Below are 22,886 nucleotides of genomic sequence, written 5' to 3' on the forward strand. Positions count from 1 at the left end.
GAGCTTCGGCTGCGTGACCGCCGCTTACCACTCTGCGCCACGGAGGATCTTTAAGAACATAGGAAGCTGCCTTATATTGAGACAGACTATTGATCCATCTAGCTCAGTGCTGTCTACACTGACAGGCAGCGGCTTTCCAGGGTTTATGGGAGTTGTAGTTCACAAAGGTAAATTTTCCAAGCTCTGGCTTTGGGGGTAGGGTCCAGGGCCCAGCAGCCTCTCCCTGCCCAAAATATGCCCAAGAGTGAACAGCAGCTGATGAGCAGTGGCAAGCTGTGGTGCATTCTGCCCTACCCGGGCTCCAGCTACCTGCGATCTTCATTCCCCCAGAAATTCCTCTTGCGGGGGGGGGGGGGAATTTGATTCAGTTCACTTTTAAAGGTAAACCTACCCAATTTGAACTTTCTGAAACCAGAAACTGGACCACAGCCCTCCTTTGAAATTCACACTTCTCTGAACTTTGCAGTGCAGTTTTCCAGCCATGTAACGTGTACAAAATGCATAAACTTAGGTAAAGGGTGCCTAGAAATACTGAAAATATTGTAGAAAAAATACATTAGAAGAAACTGCTTTGCAAAAATGTGTGCATTAAGCAAAGTTACACACAAATACATGTATATTAAGAGAAATTCATACTAAAATACTGATGAATTTTAATGAGAACTTTTTTTAAAAAAATTATAAAATAATGAGGAAATGTGGAGAATTGAGCTTGACTGGAAAACGGAGAGAAACCAACATGGTCAGATTTGCTCATCTCTAGTCTGAACTAGGGATCGTGGCTTATTTCTTCCTAACAAGCCATGATTGCTAACCAATCTGAAGCTATGGTTTGTTGTTGGCTTGCTGATTGTGGTTTGTTAGGGAGCAACAAACTGAGATCCCTAGTTCAGATGTAACATGAAGCCTGGTTTGTTTATCCCACTTCTTCCAGGGAAGGAGCAAAGTGGGAGCATGCTGCTCATTCTCAGTTAACTTAGATAAGCCATAAAGTCTGGCTTATAGTTACATGAAAATTCCAAGCAAGCTGTCACAGCAAGGACTTTAAAAAGGTGATTGGGATCCATCTGCACCCTTGGTGAGTGTCCCAAACAATTAATTGTATTGAAGGCCACCCATAGCCATGTTTTTAAACAAAATATGCTTTCTTCAGAAACCTGGACAAAATAAACTTATTTTGGGAGGAAGAGGCAAGGTCAAGGAGGCATGAAATTATGAAGAAGCAGGGAAAACTTCAGCTACAAGTCCTAAATGTCAAAGGATGTCCTATTATTGATGTACTACTTAAATATATTTCAGCCTTCTTTTTCAACATATCAAGATCCCCACTCTTCACCAGGTATCTGGACTATCAAAATTAGAAGACCAGCTATGGCTGTTAAATTTCTAAATATTCATTAAGCCAGCCTTTGCCAACCAGGTAAAGGTCCCCTAACCCTCCAGAATAGTTGGGGGGGGATATGGGCACTGCCAGGTGCAGGAAGAAGAAGTCTTGTTGCAGAAGCAGGTCTGTACCATTGGTGGATGGACATTGATGGATGCCACCTACAGTCTGGATTTTCTTGTTTCTGATGTATTGTATGTTTTCTGATGATGTAAGTCACTTTGTAAGAGTTATGTCCTAACAGAAGCCCCCCCCCCTGTGTGTGTGTGTATGTGTGTGTGTGTGGTCACTGAACGTTTTCACAATTTGACCATTTCTGGGTCTGCACATCCTCTGACTATAACATGGACATGCTTCTGTCACCCCTATTCTTATGCCCAGGATCACTGCCCAAGTCTGCTCTCTCACCTGTGCATTGTTGCAGAGTGTGGATGATATTTACTGCTAGTCCTATTCACAAATTTATTTATTTATTTATATCCCGCATTTCCTCCCAATAGAAGCCCAGTAGGAATAGACCTTTTGAGGTTAAGAGGCATGATTAAGTTCATTGATTTCAGTGGGTCTATTCTGAGTTGAACTTAGTTGAATACAACCCAGCACCACTTAATGCATATTGTATGAGTTGTATTCAACTAACTTTTACTCAGAGTAGACCTACTGAAATTCAGAGCTTGGAAAAGTTACTTTTTTGAACTACAACTCCCATCAGCCCAATCCAGTGGCCATGCTGGCTGGGGCTGAAGGGAGTTGTAGTTCAAAAAAGTAACTTTTCCAAGCTCTGCTGAAATTAATAAACCTAAGTTAGTCATCACCATTTATTTCAATGGGTCTATTCTGAATAAAAGTTAGTTTACCATAGCCTTATGCATTTACTCTGCAATAGGTTGTCTTAAACTAATTTAAAAACAAAAAAGGGTGTGGCCTCCTTTGTTTTAAAGATATACTAGGAAAACATTATTGTTCTGCAATATATCAACTGTTGAAAACTAGGGATGGGCGAATCTGTCAATTTCTGTTTCTCTCTTTCTAATTTTTCCAATCATAACTTGACTTCCCCACATTTCCACTTCAATTTGGATTTTTTTTAAGTCCTCATGAAAGTTCATCAGTGAATTTCTCCCAATATATACACATTTTTATTCAATTTGGCCTAATATACACATTTTTGCAAAGCTAGTTCCCTAATATAATCAACATACCTCAGAAGCTGCAATGTATAGTTCTGCATGATGCTTTAATGTTCATGTGTAGGCATTTAACTGCATGCCCATGAGAGGAAAAACACAGACACCCACACACCCCAAACACAAACTCGTGAGACTTAATTTCTGGAGATTTTATGGAGAGAGCTGAATCCTGAAGAATGGAATCTCTGACACCTCACACTGACAACATTTTACTATGACAGCTTCAACAGACAGAAACAGGAACAAAATACTTGTCAGAAACAAATACTAGACAACTGAGACTGTCACAGTTACTTGGGGCATTTGCAGTTGAGTCAATTAACAGTAAAAGGAAGACAAACTGATGAATTGTACATGTGTTCATAATCTCAAAACACATTGCTTAGAAGCAAGTCCCATTGACTTCCAGTATCATTATACTTCTCTGTAGATTTGTTGAGGATGAAACAACTTACCAATGTGATGTTCTGCTTGATTGAAATAGCACGGACAAATAGTTCATTCTATGAGAAACCATATTAAAGGGTATTATCTTAACTGGGGGATGATGAATTGTTTTTAAGATTGTGTTATCTGAATGCTCTTTCACAGGAAACCAATCTGAATAAAAATCCACATATGAGGGCAACTGGTTGCAAGATGCTTATCAACAACGAAGCAACCAGAAGTTTCAGTTTTATGACATCAATGCCTTTTATTTTAGTTAAATCACAGTCTGCCCTGTGATTATTTCATCTTAGAGAACATAGGAAGCTGCCTTATACTGAATCAGACCATTTAGTTCTGTATTATTTATACTGACTGGCAGCAGTTTCCCAGGGGTTCGGACAGGAGTCTCTCCCAGCCTGAACTGGACATTCTGGGGATTGAACCTGGGACCTTCTCCATCCCAGGCAAATGCTCTGCCACTGAGCTACGGTCCTTCTCCAAAAGTAAGTACAGTGCATTAATGTATGCATTTACTACACTGGAGATGCTATAGATGGCAATTTGACATGGAAGGCAATGACTAACATCCTGGTGCTAAATAGATTTATGTGGAAGTTCCAATCTGTTTGCTGCCATTTCTTTGCATTCTAGCACCCCCACTGGCAGAGGCAGTATTAAAGTCTCTCTGTATACTGGTGTTGGGGAAAACAGAGAGGCTGAACTCGGATCTCTTCCAGGACTTCTGCTCTGGAAGAACACTCTGAGTAATTTTCTGGAAAAATCTCACTGAGATGAAAACAAAGACAACAGCAGAAGAAAGTCCTAGCTGTCATGTACAAGCACATAGTTGCTAATTCCTCAATCTTCTGACACATCCAGATTGCCCAAACACAACACACAATTTGCCATCTGCAATCCAGGAGATGCTATAATATGGGAAAGTTTTGCTTCTAGAATTTGTACCTGGCAGAAATTCAAGAGGTCTCTGTCACAAATAAAGATGGCACCCTTACACACTGGGGCAAGTTGTGCTTCTAAGAGAAAGGCACTTTGTACACAAAGTAATAAACCTCTCTGTTATTACACTGCATGCACACACTTCATATGCACCCGGTGTGGGAATTATATAGCAGCAGATGATTCTGGGAGTTTGGTTCAGTGTAGAACTAAGACCTGGTGTGCCGTGGCATTCCTCAGTCTGCTCTAATCTGTCAAAAGACTTTATTCCTCTAATACAGACATTGTGTATATTTAACAAGGCAATGTCTGTGAGCAATGCATATGTCTCTTGGTTGTGAACGTGATGTTATACACATGTGAAATGTTTGTGTAATCTGGGTGCGTCCACAGTCAGTCTTTGTTGAGATGTGTTTCTGAGCTGCATTTGTATATTGTTCTGTTGGGCGTGTGTGTGTGTGTGTGTGTGTGTGAGAGAGAGAGAGAGAGAGAGAGAGAGCTTGAACACATGTGTATTTTATTGCTGGAGTGTGTGTATGTATCTGTGAATTTGCTATTCAGAAGTGAAGGTTCTTATAGCATAAGTGCAGGACTCTCTATCCTGTTATCATGTCTTGTGTGTATCCCCATTTCATATTATATCTGAACCATTTATGAGTAGTGCTCTCTCCTTCATTCACACTTGCAGCATAGTCTCACTCTGCCCTCCCCTGCCCTTAGATGTCTCTCCCATCCACCTTACTATCAGTCTCTGTCTTTGTATCCTCATCTCATCTTAGGCTGGTCACCAGCCTGGCTTGCAAAGAGGTTATTCCTGGCTTGAGTTGTGTGGATTGTACTGGGGGGGGGGGAGCATATGGAGAGGGAATCCTCGCCAGCAAGCCACAGCCTCAGCCAAAGCAAACTGGGTTGGCGCTGCTGGGTTTGTCTAACCTTGTGACCCTCCGGCGCAATGTTCTCTGGGAGGGAAATGGGGAATCTAACAGATTCAAGCAAAGAGCATGAAAGATAGTTTGGGCCTTTGGAAGGAGTCAGTCGTAAAGCCTGGGCCACAGCTCTAAAACTGATGAAGCAGTAAGAAAGAATAATGAGTCTGAGATTGTGCAGAGTGCATCCTTCCTCACACACCATCAATTCCTTTCGCTTCTAGCTATAGCGACAGGTTGCCACGGGAACCAGATTTGTATCTGTGAGGTCAACTGACTGGCCTAGGCCTCACCTGCTCTGTAGCCCTCCCCTGCCCATGGTCTCCTTGCTTGTTCTGTGGCAGCATTGTGGCTAATATGGAGGTTGTTGGGGGCAGAGGCAATTGACTCTGATGTCCCACAGGATCCCTGTCAGGTGTGATAAGGAGAGTGGAAGCCTGGCCGCACAAAGTCACTGCTGTAAAACACAAACGAGGGGCAAAGTTAGGCCTGGACTCAGTCCTCATTTATTACTGGCAGAAATAGTGTGGTAAAGTTCCCTCATCAGTAACAAAAAAAAAGGTAAATACAGTGGCTCTTTGGGTACATCTTTTAATCCAAGCTGTTTCGTGTGATGATGGACAAGCAAAACTTTGTTCTGTCCGTAAAATCCTAGTAAATAGGGTGACCGTTGTCCTTCTTTACAGAGGACAGTCCTCTATTTGAAGGGGTCTCAAAGAACAGTTTTTTATTTGAAAGAGTCCCCTCTTTGAAGGGCTGTCCAGTAAAAGTCTGGTATAAACAGATCGGGTTGTATCCAGTACTAGTCCTGCTGAGAGTAGACCCATTTAAGTTAATTAACAGGACTAGTTTAGGATTGTTAATTTCCTTGGGTCTACTCTGAGTAGAACTTAGTTGGCTACAACCCAAAGAAGGGAGAGTTGTGTGGAAGTGGTGGAAGCTGCCCATTAACAGCTTGGACAAAGGTCACCTGATCACAGACTTCCCCACAGTGGTGACCTGTATTGAATTTCTATTTAAATTATAGTAATTTCTAAAAATTACACCTACACATATAAATTATTATATGCAAATTTACAGTTATGCAAACTCCCAATTTTACTGTAGCTCCATCCCTGACCCACTGAGTTTCAAGATTATGAAAAGAGCCCTGCTGGGTCAGGCCAAAGGCTGGGTCCAGCATCCTGTTCTCATAGTGGCCAACCGGATGTCTCTGGGAAGCCCACAAACAGGACATGAGTGCTTCACTACTCATCCTCCCCCTGGGGACCCATTTTTTAAAAAATGAAAATGTGGCACACTAACCCCATGGTGTTGGCCTGTGTCAGGGACCTACTAATATGTGGCTTTTGCTAGAGACGTTGACACAAGTCACCAGTAGCGGCCAGTGGCTCCGTGTCAGTGGGGCAGTGGAATCCGCTCCAGGTTTTAGTCTAAACTTCCAATAGGCTGTCCAAGGTGCTGCTGTTATGCAGCTGCTTGAAAGTTCAGACTAAAACTCAGAGCAGGTTCCACTGCTTCACTGACATGGAGCGACTGGCCACCAATGCAAGTCTCTCAGGTTTTCATATTATTTTAACCCCACCATCTTGGAATGTTTAAGCAGCTGGCTGCTAAAGGCTGCTTGCATGATTCATCAGTTGACTTTTATGCTTAGCACCATTTTCTGACTCTTCTGGGAGGAAACCATCAAAGGCTTCTCCATCCATAGAGCCAAGTAGGCACCTCCCTACACATGGTCAGCTACCCTTTGGAACATAGGAAGAACTCTGTGGGATCCGTCCAAAAGTCTTTCTAGTTCAGAAGCCTCTTTATGCAGTGGCCATCCAGATGCCTCCAGGATGCCCACCCCCCTATTGCTCCCCACCAACTGGTATTCAGAGGCACACTGCTTCTCAACACGGAGGTTCCATATAGCTTTCATGAGCAACAGGATCATAGGAACATATAAGCTGCTGTATACTGAGTCACACCATTGGTCCCTCCAGCCAGTAGCATAGTGGCAAATTCAGAAGTGCAGGGTTCCTTCATGTTAGTCATAGCCATGCCCCTTCCCCTTTTGTGCGGTTGAGAATGAGGTCCTTGTTAAATACCTTCTTCCACCACAACAAATGTCCCTAGGAGCCAATCAGCATGAAAGGGGAGAGTGTTAGCTACTAAGAAGGCTCTTCTCAGTGGCTGGCTCATCTCATTTCACTCTGATTGGCTCCAATCAGCAGGAAAGGGCAAGCAAGTATGTTAGAAGATTCTTCTCAGTGGCTAAGACATTCTCCTTTCATGCTGATTGGCTCACAGGATGCCGGAGACATAGGGGCTCTGCTGGGACCCTGCTCCCAAAGAAGTAAAGGGTCTATTTTGCCTAGAATTTGCATTTTTCCAAGCACCTCCCTAAGTGCAATGCATTTTTGAATATTGTTTTCAATATACATTTTTTACATACACTTTGCACTAAGATGCACATTTTTGTATGCATACTTTGGCTGGACAACTGCATTGCAAGATTCAGAGAAGTGTGACATTTGAAGGAGAGCTCTGTCTCTGTTCATATAGCGCTCTGGGAGTTCTGCTCAGAGAAGACCCATGGAAATCAATGCATCCATGTTAGTCATGAATGGGCCTACTCTGAGTATGACTAACATTGGATACAATCCCTAATACCCAGTGTGGCAAAGTGGTTAGAACGCTGGACTATTACTCTGGGAAACTAGGGTTCAAATCAAATCCCCACTCAGCCATGAAGTTCACTGGGTGACATTGGACCAGTCACTTGACTCTCCATCTAATCTACCTCACGGGGTTGTCGTGAGGATAAAATGGAGAGAGGAGGAGAAACATGTACACCCCCCTGAGCTCCTTCAAGGAAAGGTGGGATATAAATGCAACAGTCATCATCATAATCTCCTTCCCGGTTCTTGTGAGGTTTCCCGAAATCCACCCTGCAGTGATTGAGACATCACGGCCCCCCTCACACAAGGGTGTGGGTGAGCTGTAGGAAACATGGAGATGAATGGCTTTCTTGCTTGATTCCCTTTTCCATTCTCTCCACCTGGAAGCCAGACGCAGTTTGGGGGTGGGAGATGGGGGGTGGGGTGGGGTGGGGTGGGGTGGAGAGAGAGCGTGATTCCTAGGGAACAGCTCATCATGTCCTCCCTTGGCTGCCACCTCCCAAACTGGAGCCTGAGGACAGCAGGGGGCTCCTGGCCGCCATGCCTAGATTCTGCACCAGCGCCAGCATCTCGCAGAAAAATAAACCAAGAGGGAAGAGCAGCACCAGCACCAGATGTGGGGCAAAAAGCCCCACACCTCAGCTAACAAATATCCAACTTCATTCACTCTAGAAAAAAAAAGCAGGAATCCTAGATTTCCAACTGGTCTAACCTACGTGGGTTTTTTGGAGTCAGCCTCTTGTCTGGTATCCTTGTGTTGTAATTCTTAACTATTATCAGGACATAGAAATGTAGGAAGCTGCCTTATACCAAGTCAGACTGCTGGTTCAATTGGTTTAGTATCGTCAGCACTGACTGGCATCTTACTCTCCAGTGTTTCAGGCAGAGAGCCTTTCCCAACCACACCCAAAGATGCCCAGGATTGAGCATAGGATGTGGTCTACCACTAAGCACATTCCCTAAGTTATGGCTCTTTCCTTCTCATCCGTACAGGATATTTAATAAAGCATTACATACCCTTTATGTTATTCTTCATCACAATAGCCCTGCACAGTAGGTCACCCTTGTTCCCATTTTACATATGGAGGACAAAGAGACGACTTGACCAACCCCATTTAGGAAATAAAGGCAGTGTTTTGAAATAAGGATTCTGAAATCTGCATTCGGCATAGTCCACACTGTATCAGCCTAGCTTTCAGGTTGGCAGTGGACACATTTACATTTGCATATGCAAATGAGATATTTGCATTAACACATGCAAATATAAAATGGGAAGCCTCTTCCCCATCCCCACCCCACCCCACATCCTCCCGAAGAAGCAAACTCTCGACAATCCTTTCAGCAGTAGAGATCAGATATAGTAGCCAGGCCCAGCCAAGAAGCTGGTTTTGGACAAAATATGTTCTGGCTGCCCTCACCCGCTGTGAAAAGGCCTTGGCCTCTCTCGCCAGCCTGTGAACATGAGAGAAATCTTTGTTCATGGGCAGAGTTTGTTTTGCCACCTGTGTGTGACAAGCGCTTTGAGGTGAGGCTAGGGGAGTCTGGAAGGCGGCTTTGATTTCAGGAGGGGGGAGCAGTATTTGCTGACAAGCAGAGATAGGATGAGATGAAGCCAGGTCCAGCCAGATGCTGGCACCCAGATGTGTATGCAGAGGAATGGTGCGAGTATTTGTGGGTTGGGGGGGAGAAGGAAGGCAGACAAATTGCTGAAGCTGCAGTCTGCTATCTTTTGTGTTTACCCTCACATAACTACGCCAGTGTGGTGTAGTGGTTAAGGTGTTGGACTATGACCTGGGAGACAAGGGTTCGAATCCCCACATAGCCATGAAGCTCACTGGGTGACCTTGGGCTAGTCACTGCCTCTCAGCCTCATGAAAACCCTATTCATAGGGTTGCCATAAGTCAGAATTGACTTGAAGGCAGTACATTTACACTTTTAAGCCTCAGTGAATCCAATGAAGCTTTACTTCCTAGCAAGATGCACCGTGAGAGAGCCACTGTGGTCTAGCGGTTAGATTGTCAGGCTAGGACTGAGGAGACCCTAGGATAAAATTCTCAGTCAGCCTTGGGTCAGTCGTGTGCTCTCTATCTCAGCTGCACCTACCTCACAAGGCTGTTGTGAGGATAAAAAGGGTAGGGAGAAAACCTCTGAGCTCCTTGAAGGAAGGGAAGGATAAAAATGAAATATACATAAATAATGAATAGTGTGCTTTGTGGCTTAGATTCATTAATTTCAATAGGTCTACTCTGAGTAAACCATCCAACCCTAAGGACTGAATCCAGTATTACACATACTCAGAATAGACCTACTCAGATTAATGGACATGATTAATTTATGTCCAGTCATTTCATTGGGTCTACTCTAAATAAAATTAAGATGGACATGACCCCTAAGTATGTATAAGATCAAGCCATAATTTCATTAGGAAATTTGGCAGGGACAGATTGAGAAATGATTTGACATGCTCTATTTAACAGTACAATCATCTATACATGTTTATTCAGTATGTACATTGGGGCTTCATTCCTAGTAAGGGTAAAAGTATATATATTTACTTTTTGGGCTCAGACCCTTCAACCTCCCCCAAACAGTTCATATTCATAAAAGGAGTTGACAAAATAAATGTACACTCCCCCTGCCCCCATATATGGTCATTTAATATTATGGTCCTTAAAAGTAGTTGGCTTGCCTGGCAGGTTGTCACCAGAAGCGGAACTGTGGCTAGTATCAAGACATTGAACATTTGATCTGATATGGGGTGTGGATGGAGGGGAAATATAGTACTGGTTAAATCTCCTTGGGTGTCTGCAGGCTGTCACTATTTTGCAGGAGGGATTCAAGTGCAAACTGTAACTTTAGGTCTGCAGAATTAAAGTGGATTAAGGCATCCTGTCACCCTAGCACAACAAATCCACTTTTTAAAAATCCAGACTTTTTCCAGTTTGGAAAGTGTGGAATGAACAAATGACTAAGGACCCCTCCAGACTGGTGGTTTTTTGTGGGTATATTCTGGAACATGTTTGCATTAATGGTGGGCTTATACTAGGCTGTCCACACACCATTCCACTTTATTAGTTGCTATGTGATGCTTCCCAATGTTATTGCATTATTGCCATTTGAAGGGGCACTCTATAGCACAACAAAAGTGTGTAGACACACACACACCAAAATGGAATATTTGTAGTATAAAAAGTTGCAGGATTTCAGCAGGAAGGTACAGAACATGCACTGATTGGAAACAAAGCAATATGTGCGCCCCAAAGCTTTTGTATGCACAAACGGTACTGAATGTGGGATTGCATATAACTGCCCTGATACCATCATGATCATAAATCATAATGAATAAAAAAGACATTTGGAGGAGCCTAATGGGGAAATGTGTAAACACCCTATAAGCGAACTAAAATGAATGCAGGATGAATGCTGACTGTGATATAACCGGCCTCAGAATAAATGCTCAGTAAACACCAAATGCAATCTAGCCTCCATGTAAGTTTGGGGCAAGAAAATTGGGATGAATGCTCAATAAAAATGTTGTCTGGAAGACACTCAATGTTGATCCTACCACTGGGTGTCTACCCCAGTAGTTCCCAAACCTATTTCCCCCACAGACCACTTGAAAACTGCTGAAGGGCTTAGTGGATCCCTTAATGATTTTTCTGCCTGTTGTAGCAATTCTAATTCAATACAGCTCAAACTGTAACACAATAAAATACTATGTAAGAAATAAAAAAGCAATAAAAATACAATTAAAAATCAATATTAATATTTAATAAGTTGGATGTGCCCTTTCCTATCTTCAACAACAAATCCACAGACGTTCCACAGATCACCTGAATGAAGCTTGCAGACCACTGGTAGTCCATGAACCACAGTTTGGGAACCTGTGGTTTATCCTATCTTATCTTATCCTACCTCCCCCTCTCCTTTTCCCTTCTGCAAGCACAAGACCTGCATTTAATCATTTTTATGACCAATTGCTTTATAATTGCTTGTATTATCCTGGTGATTCCAGCTCAGAGGGTTAAGATGACAGGGAGAGAAGTAGTTGCATTGTTTTGTGCTGGAAAATTCTCTGCCATTGAAGGCATCTCCACGGTGCCTCAAGTGCTCAGAGACCATTGAAAGCCGTGACATCTGTAATTGGCGAGGATAGCAATAATAACCACATCCCAGTAACAAGTATGTGCTAATTGGGAACCTATTGCTGATGGACTCAAGTTGGGGCTTACAAAGGCAGGGGGCAGACTAACCAGTGCGGGGAGAAAATGAAGGCAAAAAATTGTTTGATGGCGGTGAGGACTATGACAAAAATAATTGGGAAAAGAGGTAATACATCTTAGAACAGAGGCTGCATGTTCCATGTGCAAGCAGGAGGATTTTACACAGAACATTTCAAAAAGTTAGTTCAGATGAGCAAATATGAAGGCAGTGTGTCAGGTGCTGTACAGAAGTGACTTAGGGTTGCCAATTTGTTTTTCTCTAGCCCTCTTCCTGTGCCCTTAATCACAGCCCAGCACAAAGAAGTTAAGCAGGTGAAGCTTTTCCCATCACTTATTTCCATGCACAGGGCATGATCTGAGGAGGCACATGATGCAGCAGCATTACTGAAGTTAAGCAGATCTTGGCCTGGTCAGTGTCAGGGTGGGAGGCCAGATGGGAAACCCCTTCCACATGCCATTTTGAAATAATGGAAAAAAGGCAGGGTATAGACGTAACAAATAAATACATGTAAAAGGTTTAGTACAAGGTTTGTGTGTTGTGGATTGACAAGTAAGTAGTGAGATTGGGGTAGGAGACAGTTAAGCAGTGACAAAAATCCAGATAGTGAGCTGAGTCAGAGAAGCGATTTAGGATCTTCAAGAGGGACGCAAGGTTATAGACCTCTCTCAGCTTTGGATCTGAAAGGACCTGGATAAGTTGAGATGATATTTTCTGCCATCCCTTTTTCTTTGATAGGTTTCTTAATTGTCCTTTCAAATGTTTATTATATACCTTGAGTTACAATGCCCTTGCCTTCACAGCACAATCCTATACATGTCTATTCATAAGTAAGTCCCATTTTTAACAGGCCTTACTCCTACTCCTACTCATTACTACTACTACTACTACTACTACTACTACTACTACTACTACTTGCCCTTCACCAGCAGGTCCCAGTAAATAAGTGTGCATAGGATTTCAATTTCACATTGCAGTTCTGAAATGTATCTCAAAGAACTCAAGGTATATACATACAAAGTACATATATTGCCAAAGTCCCTGCAGTCTCACCTGATCTAGCATCCTCCTAGAGAGGGGAAACCCAGTTATGTCCTTCTTCTCTGCTAATAACCAATAAATTCCCCACAGGGATTCATTTCAACCTGGAGCTTGCATTCTAAATGGGTGTGATTCTGCTTAAGGGGGTGGAGTTCCTAAGCATCTTTGACATCCTTTATTCTGTGCTGGGTACCAGTAGCAAAAAAGCAGCCCTAGGAAAAGAGGTAGAAGAAATAGATGGAGCTGGGAACAAAGAGTTAAAGGAGGATAGAAAAACAGATAAATAGACAGACATTCAAAGGAGGGACAGAGAAGATTACCAAGCACTGACACCTTTACACTGGAGCCCATCTTCTCAGATCTCTTCATCTACAAACAGGTATGTGGAATTAGGATCACACTTGGGGTGGGCTTCATTTAAATGGGTCTAACACCATCATATTCAGTTTATATGTGTACATCTGTTGTCAAAGATTACATGAATGATCAATCTGCCATGGATGAATGGAGGGAGGGAGGGAGGGAGGGAAAGGTGCTACTTCCACCCCCAAAAGGTACCCAGGTCTTGAAGCCAGGATTGAAATCCCTTTAGGACCATTTTGTGTCATTCTTTCTGTTTCCTATATTCAGACTACAAGTGTCAATCCTTTTGTAGCCAAAATAGCACCTACACACAAGAGAGAAGTATCAACAGACTTGGGGAAACAGCAATATTCTTTTCTTCTTTTTTTTAGAAAAACATCCCATTGGGAGAACCCACATAAAAATTGCTCAATGAAGACTGAGTGTCCTCAGTGGCAGGGATTGCTGGCTGACTGTTGGGGGAGGGACAGGAAACTGGCTAGGTGTGTGTGTAGGAAATGGGATTAAGGAGCTAGTATTCTGAACACAGCATCCCACACTGCAACATTTTGTTGCAGTTCCCTCTTGGGTCTTACTATTCCTCATCTACAAATTAAGTAAAGCTTTAAACCCTCTGCGAGAGGGTTCCTCATCTTTTGCCTGGTTCTGTAAGGTGCAAATACAGCCTGAATAAGGACTCAAGGTTTGAACAGGTCTAAACTGTTAGAGCGTCCCCTCTTTCAGAGTCGAGCCAAACCGGCTCCATGGTTTTCCGAGGAGCTGGTGGTGATGAAACGTGTCAGACGGGGACTAGAGCGACGTTGGCGGAAAACTCTGAGCGAATCTGACCGATCTCGGGCTAGAGCTTATTTGAAGGCCTACTCCGAGGCAGTACAGGCTAAGAAGAAATCTTTCTTCTCGGCCTCCATTGCGTCTGCTGGAAGCCGTCCAGCGTAACTGTTTTGAGTGGTTAGGGGGCTTTTAACTACTAGCCCCCGTGAAGGTAATTCTGACCACTCAGCAGTCCGCTGTCAAGAATTTGCATGGCACTTTGCGGACAAAGTCGCTCAGATTCGCTGTGATTTGGACGCTAAAATTGATACAATCTCTGAGGATGTAACTTTGGCGCCTGTTTGTCCAATTAAAATGGATTCCTTTCAACTTGTTCTACCCGAGGATGTGGACAAGTTCCTTGGAGCAGCGCGCGCCACTACGTGTGTACTGGAGCCTTGCCCCCTTCCTGGCTCATTAGAATTACCAGAGGGGGACTGGTCGATTGGATCAGGGGAATAGTTAATGCCTCTTTACAACAAGGCAGAATTCCATCATGCTTAAAGGAGGCAGTTATAAGACCACTGCTGAAAAAGCCCTCCCTTGATCCCTCTTTATTGGGTAACTACCGGCCAGTCTCCAATATTCCATTTTTAAGCAAGATAATAGAACGTGTGGTGGTCGCCCAACTCCAGAGATTCCTGGATGATACGGATTATCTAGATCCATTTCAATCTGGTTTCAGACCTGGCTATGGGACAAAGACGGCTTTGGTCGCCTTGGTGGATGACCTACGCAGAGAACTGGACGGGGGGAGTGTGTCTCTGCTGGTTCTACTAGACCTCTCAGCAGCTTTCGATACCATCGATCATGGTATCCTTCTGGACCGCCTTGCTGAGATGAGACTTGGGGGCACTGTTTTACAGTGGCTCCAGTCCTTCCTGGAGGATCGAACCCAGAAGGTGGTATTGGGGGACTCATAAGAACATAAGAACATAAGAAGAGCCTGCTGGATCAGGCCAGTGGCCCATCTAGTCCAGCATCCTGTTCTCACAGTGGCCAACCAGGTGCCTGGGGGAAGCCCGCAAGCAGGACCCGAGTGCAAGAACACTCTCCCCTCCTGAGGCTTCCGGCAACTGGTTTTCAGAAGCATGCTGCCTCTGACTAGGGTGGCAGAGCACAGCCATCACAGCTAGTAGCCATTGATAGCCCTGTCCTCCATGAATTTGTCTAATCTTCTTTTAAAGCCATCCAAGCTGGTGGCCATTACTGCATCTTGTGGGAGCAAATTCCATAGTTTAACTATGCGCTGAGTAAAGAAGTACTTCCTTTTGTCTGTCCTGAATCTTCCAACATTCAGCTTCTTTGAATGTCCACTGCTGTCCACTACAACCCCGAGGTCTCTCTCCTGGTCGGTCACCGCCAGTTCAGACCCCATGAGCGTATATGTGAAATTAAGATTTTTTGCTCCAATATGCATAATTTTACACTTGTTTATATTGAATTGCATTTGCCATTTTTCTGCCCATTCACTCAGTTTGGAGAGGTCTTTTTGGAGCTCTTCGCAATCCCTTTTTGTTTTAACAACCCTGAACAATTTAGTGTCATCAGCAAACTTGGCCACTTCACTGCTCACTCCTAATTCTAGGTCATTAATGAACAAGTTGAAAAGTACAGGTCCCAATACCGATCCTTGAGGGACTCCACTTTCTACAGCCCTCCATTGGGAGAACTGTCCGTTTATTCCTACTCTCTGCTTTCTGCTTCTTAACCAATTCCTTATCCACAAGAGGACCTCTCCTCTTATTCCATGACTGCTAAGCTTCCTCAGAAGCCTATGGGGTCCCTCAGGGTTCTGTTTTGTCCCCCATGTTATTTAACATCTACATGAAACCGCTGGGAGAGGTTGTCCGGGGTTTTGGTGTTCGGTGCCATCAGTATGCTGATGACACTCAACTCTATTTCTCTTTTCCACCTGAAGCCAAGGAAGCCGTACAGACCCTAAACCAGCGCCTGGCATCAGTGATGGACTGGATGAGGGTAAACAAGTTGAGATTAAATCCTGACAAAACAGAGGTACTCCTGGTCAGTCGGAGGGCGGATCAGGGAATAGGGGTTCAACCGGTACTGGATGGGGTCGCACTCCCCCTGAAGTCTCAGGTTCGCAGTTTGGGTGTACTCCTGGACTCAGCTTTGAATTTGGAGGCCCAGATTGCTGCAGTATCCAGGAGCGCATTTGCCCAATTAAAACTGGTGCGCCAGCTGCGCCCATTCCTGGACCTGCCTGATCTGACCAGGGTGATGCATGCCTTGGTTACATCCCGTTTAGACTATTGTAACGCGCTCTACGTGGGGCTGCCTTTGAAGACTGTTCGGAAACTTAAATTGGTACAAAGAGCTGCAGCCAGAGTACTAACTGGAGCTGGTTATAGGGACCATACAACTCCCCTGTTACAACAGCTCCACTGGCTGCCAATTTGTTTCCGGTCACAATTCAAAGTTCTGGTTTGACCTACAAAGCCCTATACGGCTCAGGTCCAGACTATTTGACAGATCGTATCTCCCTACATGAACCAGCCCGGGACTTGAGATCTTTAGGTGAGGCCCTTCTTGTGCTCCCTACACCTTTGCAAGCATATTTGACAAGGACACGAGATAGGGCCTTTACGGTGGTTGCCCCTAGGTTATGGAACTCCCTCCCGAGTGAGGTACGATCAGCTCCCTCCTTCCCATCTTTTCGGTGACAAGTAAAGACTATTTTATTTCAGCAGGCATTTGGGACAGAGAACGACCAGGATTAATGTCTTATAGGCTTGGTGATCATATTATATGGTTTTATTATTTTAAATTGTTCGCTGTTTTAACCTATATTTTGTAGTTTTTAACTTTCCCTGATAGTTTAATTCTTTTTTAATAATATATTCTGTATGTTTTAACAATGTTGTTTTTAGTTGTAAGCCGCTCTGAATCCTATTGGAAAAGGGCGGGGTAAAAATAAAGTTTTATTATTATTATTATATTATAAACCCAGAATAAATTCTCTACCATCTCAAATTACATGTCTAGACTATATCTGCAGACCAGCTACAAGTAAGGGACTAGGAACCAATGTTAGCCTACCCATGCAACTCAGACTGAGCATCTTCATCACACTCCCTTTCCTCAAATATTACAATTTGGGCTTCCACCCCCTACCTCTGCTAATGCATCCTGTTGTCTCAGTTTCTGGGTGGCCTGTGCACGATGTGAAGGAAACAGACAGAGATAAGTTCCTCTCTTCATGCTACAGTTCCCAGGATTCTTTGAGGGGAGTTGTCCGCTTTAAAGGTATGGTGGGTATGTGGGGAAAGAAGGTCGTTTGAATTGTGATTTTGTGGGGGATTGGGGAATGATATTTGGTAAGAATCAGAAGAAAACTGGTGGGAGGCTTTTGGGGCAATGGCTGAGAGCAAAAGTTCTTTTTTGGGGGGGTTGCAGTAGGTGAATATGGGTGGTGAGGGAAGGAGAGTATAAGATGCTGGGATGAGACAGCCAAGGAAGAAGAAAAGAGCATAGCACAGGGCAGAAAGAGGGCAGGTTTCCTCAGGAAACAGGGACCTGATTGGCCTTGAAAGCAGAAGATAACAGAAGGGGAAAGAAGGGGAAGATTTGGCCAGCTTGCCAGAGAGGAAGGGGGGCTTAGTACCTGTCCTTATTTCTGCAAAGTGGGCAGGGTTGCTTTGATGTGCTGGTGTTGAGGGTACCTCTGCAGCAACAGAAAGTAACAGAGAAGAAGACAGAGAGACGAAAGCAGGGAAGTCCACAGGAGAGTTCCTGAGCAAGGCATTGAGGGTTCTTTGGATCCCAAAAGGTAAGGTGAAAAGCATCACCTTTTATGTTCAAGCTGGACTTTAAAATTGAAAGAAAAACAAAAATGACAAATCCTGTCACCTGATCAGATGTGAAAACCAGCCAAGAAGAATCTGTCCTAAATGTCTGAGAAATGGCTTCTGAAAGTGCATCTTTATTTTGTTGTCCAGATTGGGGGGGGGGGAATAGATTAGCCTGCCGGTTAGGCTTTTCTGGCAGGAGCCTCAGCCACTGAAACTCCTTGATTAGTTGATTTGTCTGGAGAGGGAAAAGGGAAGGAGTGACAGGTGGTCACATCTCAGCTTAACACTTCCAGAAGGAGTCTGATGCTCTTTTGTTTAAATTAAACAACAATCAATGAATTTAGCAGGAAGTGTTTCAACTCAGCTTGGCTGAAGCATACCCTGATGACCAGGTCCCTCTAATGGGAGCTCTCTCTTTCTTCCCTCTTCAGGCCAAAACAGAGCTTCCTTCTCCGTGCAGGCTACATAGCAAGAGATGGATTTTAGGGGCATTTCAGATCAACTCCTAGCAAAACAGAGAATGCCACACGGCAGCCACCTAACTCGGCCTTTCCTTGTGCCTCCACGGCCCCTGACGGCATACGAGCGCGGGCGGGATCTGTGTACCTTTGTGTCGACAGCAGCATCTCATGTAATGCGCACTCTGCAGAGACCCTGCAGGAATCGGCCTGGGAAGAGGAAAGTGAACCATCGGCGATTCCTACAGAACCAAATATGCAGGTAGGACTACCTGAATCAGCTGCCTCCCATATCCTCTCTCTCTCTCTCTCTGTACTGCTGGCTCCAGAATTATACAGTCACAAAAGTGGCTGTATACTATAGCCAGCATGGATTTTTCCCATTCCTCAATGTTCAATTGAAAGTACCCCTCATGCCATTCTGCTGCTTCCTATCAGCTCATTTCAAAACAAAGCCTTACAAAACTTATAGAAATCCTTAACAACCTTTTAGGCTTTCATGGCGATACACAAAACAGTCAGAGAGAATTCAGAATTCAAAGTGTAAAACAAGAGGGGAAAAATCCAGACCCCTGTTGGACTTTTTTCTGTCAGTGGTCTCATAATTTGTTGAACTTAATTAAAAATCAGCCATGTTCACAGAGTACCTGTACTCCTATTACTGACCTTGCTCCATACTCTGACCTTCATCTTCTGCAGTTTAAAAGTTGAAAAAATGCATGGCTGATTTTTAATTAATTTAAGAAATTTAACATTAACATCTATTATAGCGTTGGGCATGCTCATTAAGAACCGTCAACTGTTCTAAATGCCAGACTCACAGCTGTTTGGCTTGGCTGATCAGGTGGCCACACCCATACCAGACTTTTATTTCATTTTAGACAGTCATGGCTTCCCCCAAAGAATCCTGGGAAGTGTAGTTTGCTGAGAGTCGTTAGGAGACTCCCATTCCCCTGACAGAGCTCCAGTGGCCAGAGTGGTTTAACAGGCAGCCCCTCTTCTGGGGATTGTAACTCTGTGAGGGGAAAAGGTCCTCTTCTAGCAACTCTCAGCAACCTTCACAAATTACACTTCCCAGGATTCTTTGGGGGAAGCCATGACTGCCTAAAGTGAAATAACAGTCTGGTGTGGATGTGGCCAGGGACAGCTTTGGTTTAAATTTGGGTGGGAGACTACATGTGCCTGCTGTAGAATAAAAAGGTGGGGGAAACCCTGAAAAACAATGATACTGTTCACAATGTTTTCCTTTTGGAAAGGAAAGGGCCTTTCCCTCCACCCAGTGCCTACCCCCCTCCCCTTCCTCTCCTTCCCTCCCCCTCCCCCCTCCCCCCTCCCCCTCCCCTTTCAATTATCCTAAGCATGATTGCACAGAAGTAAATCCCACTGAACTCAGTAAGCATGCAAATAATCAGACCTGCCTTTCCCTTTCCTCTCCCTCCCTTCTCCTTTCTTCCTCCCCTCCCCTCTTCGTTCTTCTTCCTCCTCCTCTGTCCACTCCAGCCCTCCCTTCCTCCCCCTTCTCCCCCATGGTCAGTTTCATCTGTCCTAAGCATGATTGCACTGGAGTAAATCCCACTGAACTCAATAAGCATGCAAATGACTAAACCTGCCCTCCCCTCCCTTTCCTCCCTTCTGCCCTTTCTCCTCTCCTCTCTGCTCCTCCTCTCCCTCTCCCACCTGCTCGCCTCCTCTCCACCCCTCTGCCCACCCTCCTCCCCTCCCCCTGCCCTTCCTCCTCCTCCGCTCCCCATCACCCCATGGTCAGTTTCACCTATCCTAACCATGATTGCAGCAGAGTAAATCCCATTGAATTCAATAAGCACGCAGATGATCAATCCATTCTCACCAAACCTGCAGAGGATCCCATTTCTTCCCTCCCAGATGAAAAAGGAGAGAAACTCACTAACAGGCAAAAAAAACCCTTGCAGTTTAAGAATGTACATATAGCCAACAGATATTTCTGGTAACATGCACAGAGGCACATCTTACCAAATTCTTCCAAGCTACACAAGAAGTGGATTGGACTGTGAATGAGCAACCCAAATTGGGTTTGCATTTTTACAAGTTCGTAGGGCAGTACAATATGGCAGAGAGGAGATCAGGTCTCCTGCTCCCCTGATGCATTCACTATAGCTGCCCAATTTCTCTGCTTTTTAAAGTTTGATAGAAATATCTGTTGGCTATAGGTATGTTCTTAAACCGCAAGAGTTTTTTGCCTGTTAGTGAGTTATTTTTTGGGGGGTGGAAAGAGTGCTTCAGGCATGCTTGCCTGAGTGGCCCATCTCTTCCTCACTGATGTTCCTATTGCCCATTCATTTGTTCTCTCCCTCTGGGCCCAATCCACATAACCACCCAGAAGGAGAGTGCAAGACAAGTGAATGATTCTGCTGAAGAAAACAGTGGGTTCTCCTGCAGGAATGTGGGTCTTGACAGGTCCCCAATGATCTCTCTCTCTCTCTCTCTCTCTCTCTCTCTCTCCTGAAATGTCCAGTAGTGTCTATAAGCAGATCCGAAGTCATTTGTGAGGAAATTGCATCTCTGGGAGTGGAAGGCATGCTTCCAAGTTCTGATGTGTCCCAGAGCATCCTGCTCCAGATAAATTTGTTTGAGCCTGTAAGAAAAGTCCTAGGCCTGGTCTAGCACACCAGCATAAGCGAACACAGGGCATTCCAGATACTTGTTTCCCCCAATCTACTCTGGGGAGAAGATAATTCTCCTATGATATGTACAGCATAGAATACATTAACAGCAATCATACTCTTTACGTGTATGGAAACTTTCCTTTGACATGTACTACCTCGGTATGATCTACAATGGCCCTGTAAGATAGATTATTATCCTTGAATAGCAAATGGAGGGTGTGTGAGCTGAAGCTGAGAGATTTGCTTAAAGTCACCTAGTGAACTCATGACTATGCTGAATGTGAACTATCATTAAGCCTATAATGATCCTCTCCTTCCCAACACTCTTGCACAGATCATAAATAATCTCTAATTAACCATTATTTTTCTGCAGCAGAAAACCTCACAGACTTTTTTTCTTTCTTTTCTTCCCCAGGAGTTTCTCAGATATTGAGGCTGCGACTCGCCGCTTGGCATCTTCCATCCTTTCCCAGGAGGCTCTGACACCCCCTATAGTAACCCAGCACATGAGTCCTCCAAAGCCTCAGAACCCACCCCCAGCCATGGCCCCTTCTGGCTCCTTTCTGGGCACAGCCAAAGCATTTGTGGCTCCCAACCCAAGCTCCAGCTGGGGCCCCTCTCTTGATTCCCTGATGTCAGAACCTGATGAACTTTTTGAACCCATCTCTGAGGAGGCAGAATCAACCAGCAACATCTGGTCCTTATGTGGCCCAGACTCCCTAGGGTCATGCTTGCTGGGATGTAAAGCACAACCCATCTTGCCATGCCATGTAGGCTCTGCAGCCTGTGGAAGCTGGGTGGGCTCCAATATGTACCCCCCAGTTGCAGATGAATGTCCTGTCTCTGCTTATAACAATCCAGGGGCTCTGGTAGTTTCTGACCATGAGAGCTGTGTGCCCTTCTGGGAGGTGGAAATGTGGTGACGATCTCCAGTTTTACCATCCATCTTAAGGTTCTGCTCTGGACCAGGGAGGAGAGTTTATGTTCAAATGTTGCCTACTTTGACTGCGAAAGAAGAGGTGCTGCCCCCTGCCCTGCCCCTAGGATTACAGACAGTGGAGACAGGTGACTGAGATGTCAGTGGGGGAGTGAATCCAGTCCAGGTTTTAGTCTGAAATTTCAAGGTGCTTTGCACCTTGGACAGCTCCTTGACAGTTCAGACTAAAACTGGAGTGGATTCACTGCCCCACTGATATCGGAACCACCAGTCTCCACGGATTACAGAGATTGACATTTCTAGTAGAGATGAGCAAATATGTCAATTTCAGCTATTCTCCATTTCTTGCTTTTCTAGTCTTAAATTCAGTTTGGCCCATGTACAAAGTTAGCAATTAAAAAAAACGCATGAAAATTCATACACTTTATTTGTGTACATTTCTCCTAATACACACATTTTTGTTTGCCATGTTGCCTAATGTACACGTTTGCAAGCTGTTTTCCCTAATGTAATGCATTATTGTGCCCAATTTCCATTATTATATCACTGAACACTAAAGTCTGGATCATTCAGACCATGGTATTCCCGATCTCTATGGATGTGAAAGTTGGACAGTGAAAAAAGTGGATAAGAGAAAAATCAACTCATTTGAAATGTGGTGCTGGAGGAGAGCTTTGCGCATACCATGGACTGTGAAAAAGACAAATAATTGGGTGTTAGAACAAATTAAACCAGAAACTATCACTAGAAGCTAAAATGATGAAACTGAGGTTATCGTACTTTGGATAATGAGAAGACATGATTCACTAGAAAAGACAGTAATGCTGGGAAAAACAGAAGGGAGTAGAAAAAGAGGAAGACCAAACAAGGGATGGATTGATTCCATAAAGGAAGCCACAGACCTGAACGTACAAGATCTGAGCAGGATGGTTTGTAACAGATCTTGGAGGTCACTGATTCATAGGGTCGCCGTAAGTTGTAATCAACTAGAAGGCACATAACAACAACAAATCCATTTTTATGCACATTTTACTGTAAAAGGTACTTCA

The 22,886-nt window shown here is 44.2% G+C and overlaps 1 protein-coding gene across 1 annotated transcript; it reads left to right on the plus strand.

Moving 5' to 3' along the window:
- Positions 1-18,320: 18,320 nt before the first annotated feature.
- On the plus strand, positions 18,321-21,823 carry C11H19orf85 (chromosome 11 C19orf85 homolog). The gene is made up of 2 exons (XM_061591603.1): positions 18,321-18,520; positions 21,316-21,823. The coding sequence occupies exons 1-2, from the start codon at positions 18,321-18,323 to the stop codon at positions 21,821-21,823; spliced, it is 708 nt and encodes a 235-aa protein (XP_061447587.1).
- The last annotated feature ends 1,063 nt before the right edge of the window (positions 21,824-22,886 follow it).

The sequence above is a fragment of the Rhineura floridana genome, chromosome 11, assembly GCF_030035675.1.
Source record: "Rhineura floridana isolate rRhiFlo1 chromosome 11, rRhiFlo1.hap2, whole genome shotgun sequence".
Lineage (NCBI taxonomy): Eukaryota > Metazoa > Chordata > Lepidosauria > Squamata > Rhineuridae > Rhineura > Rhineura floridana.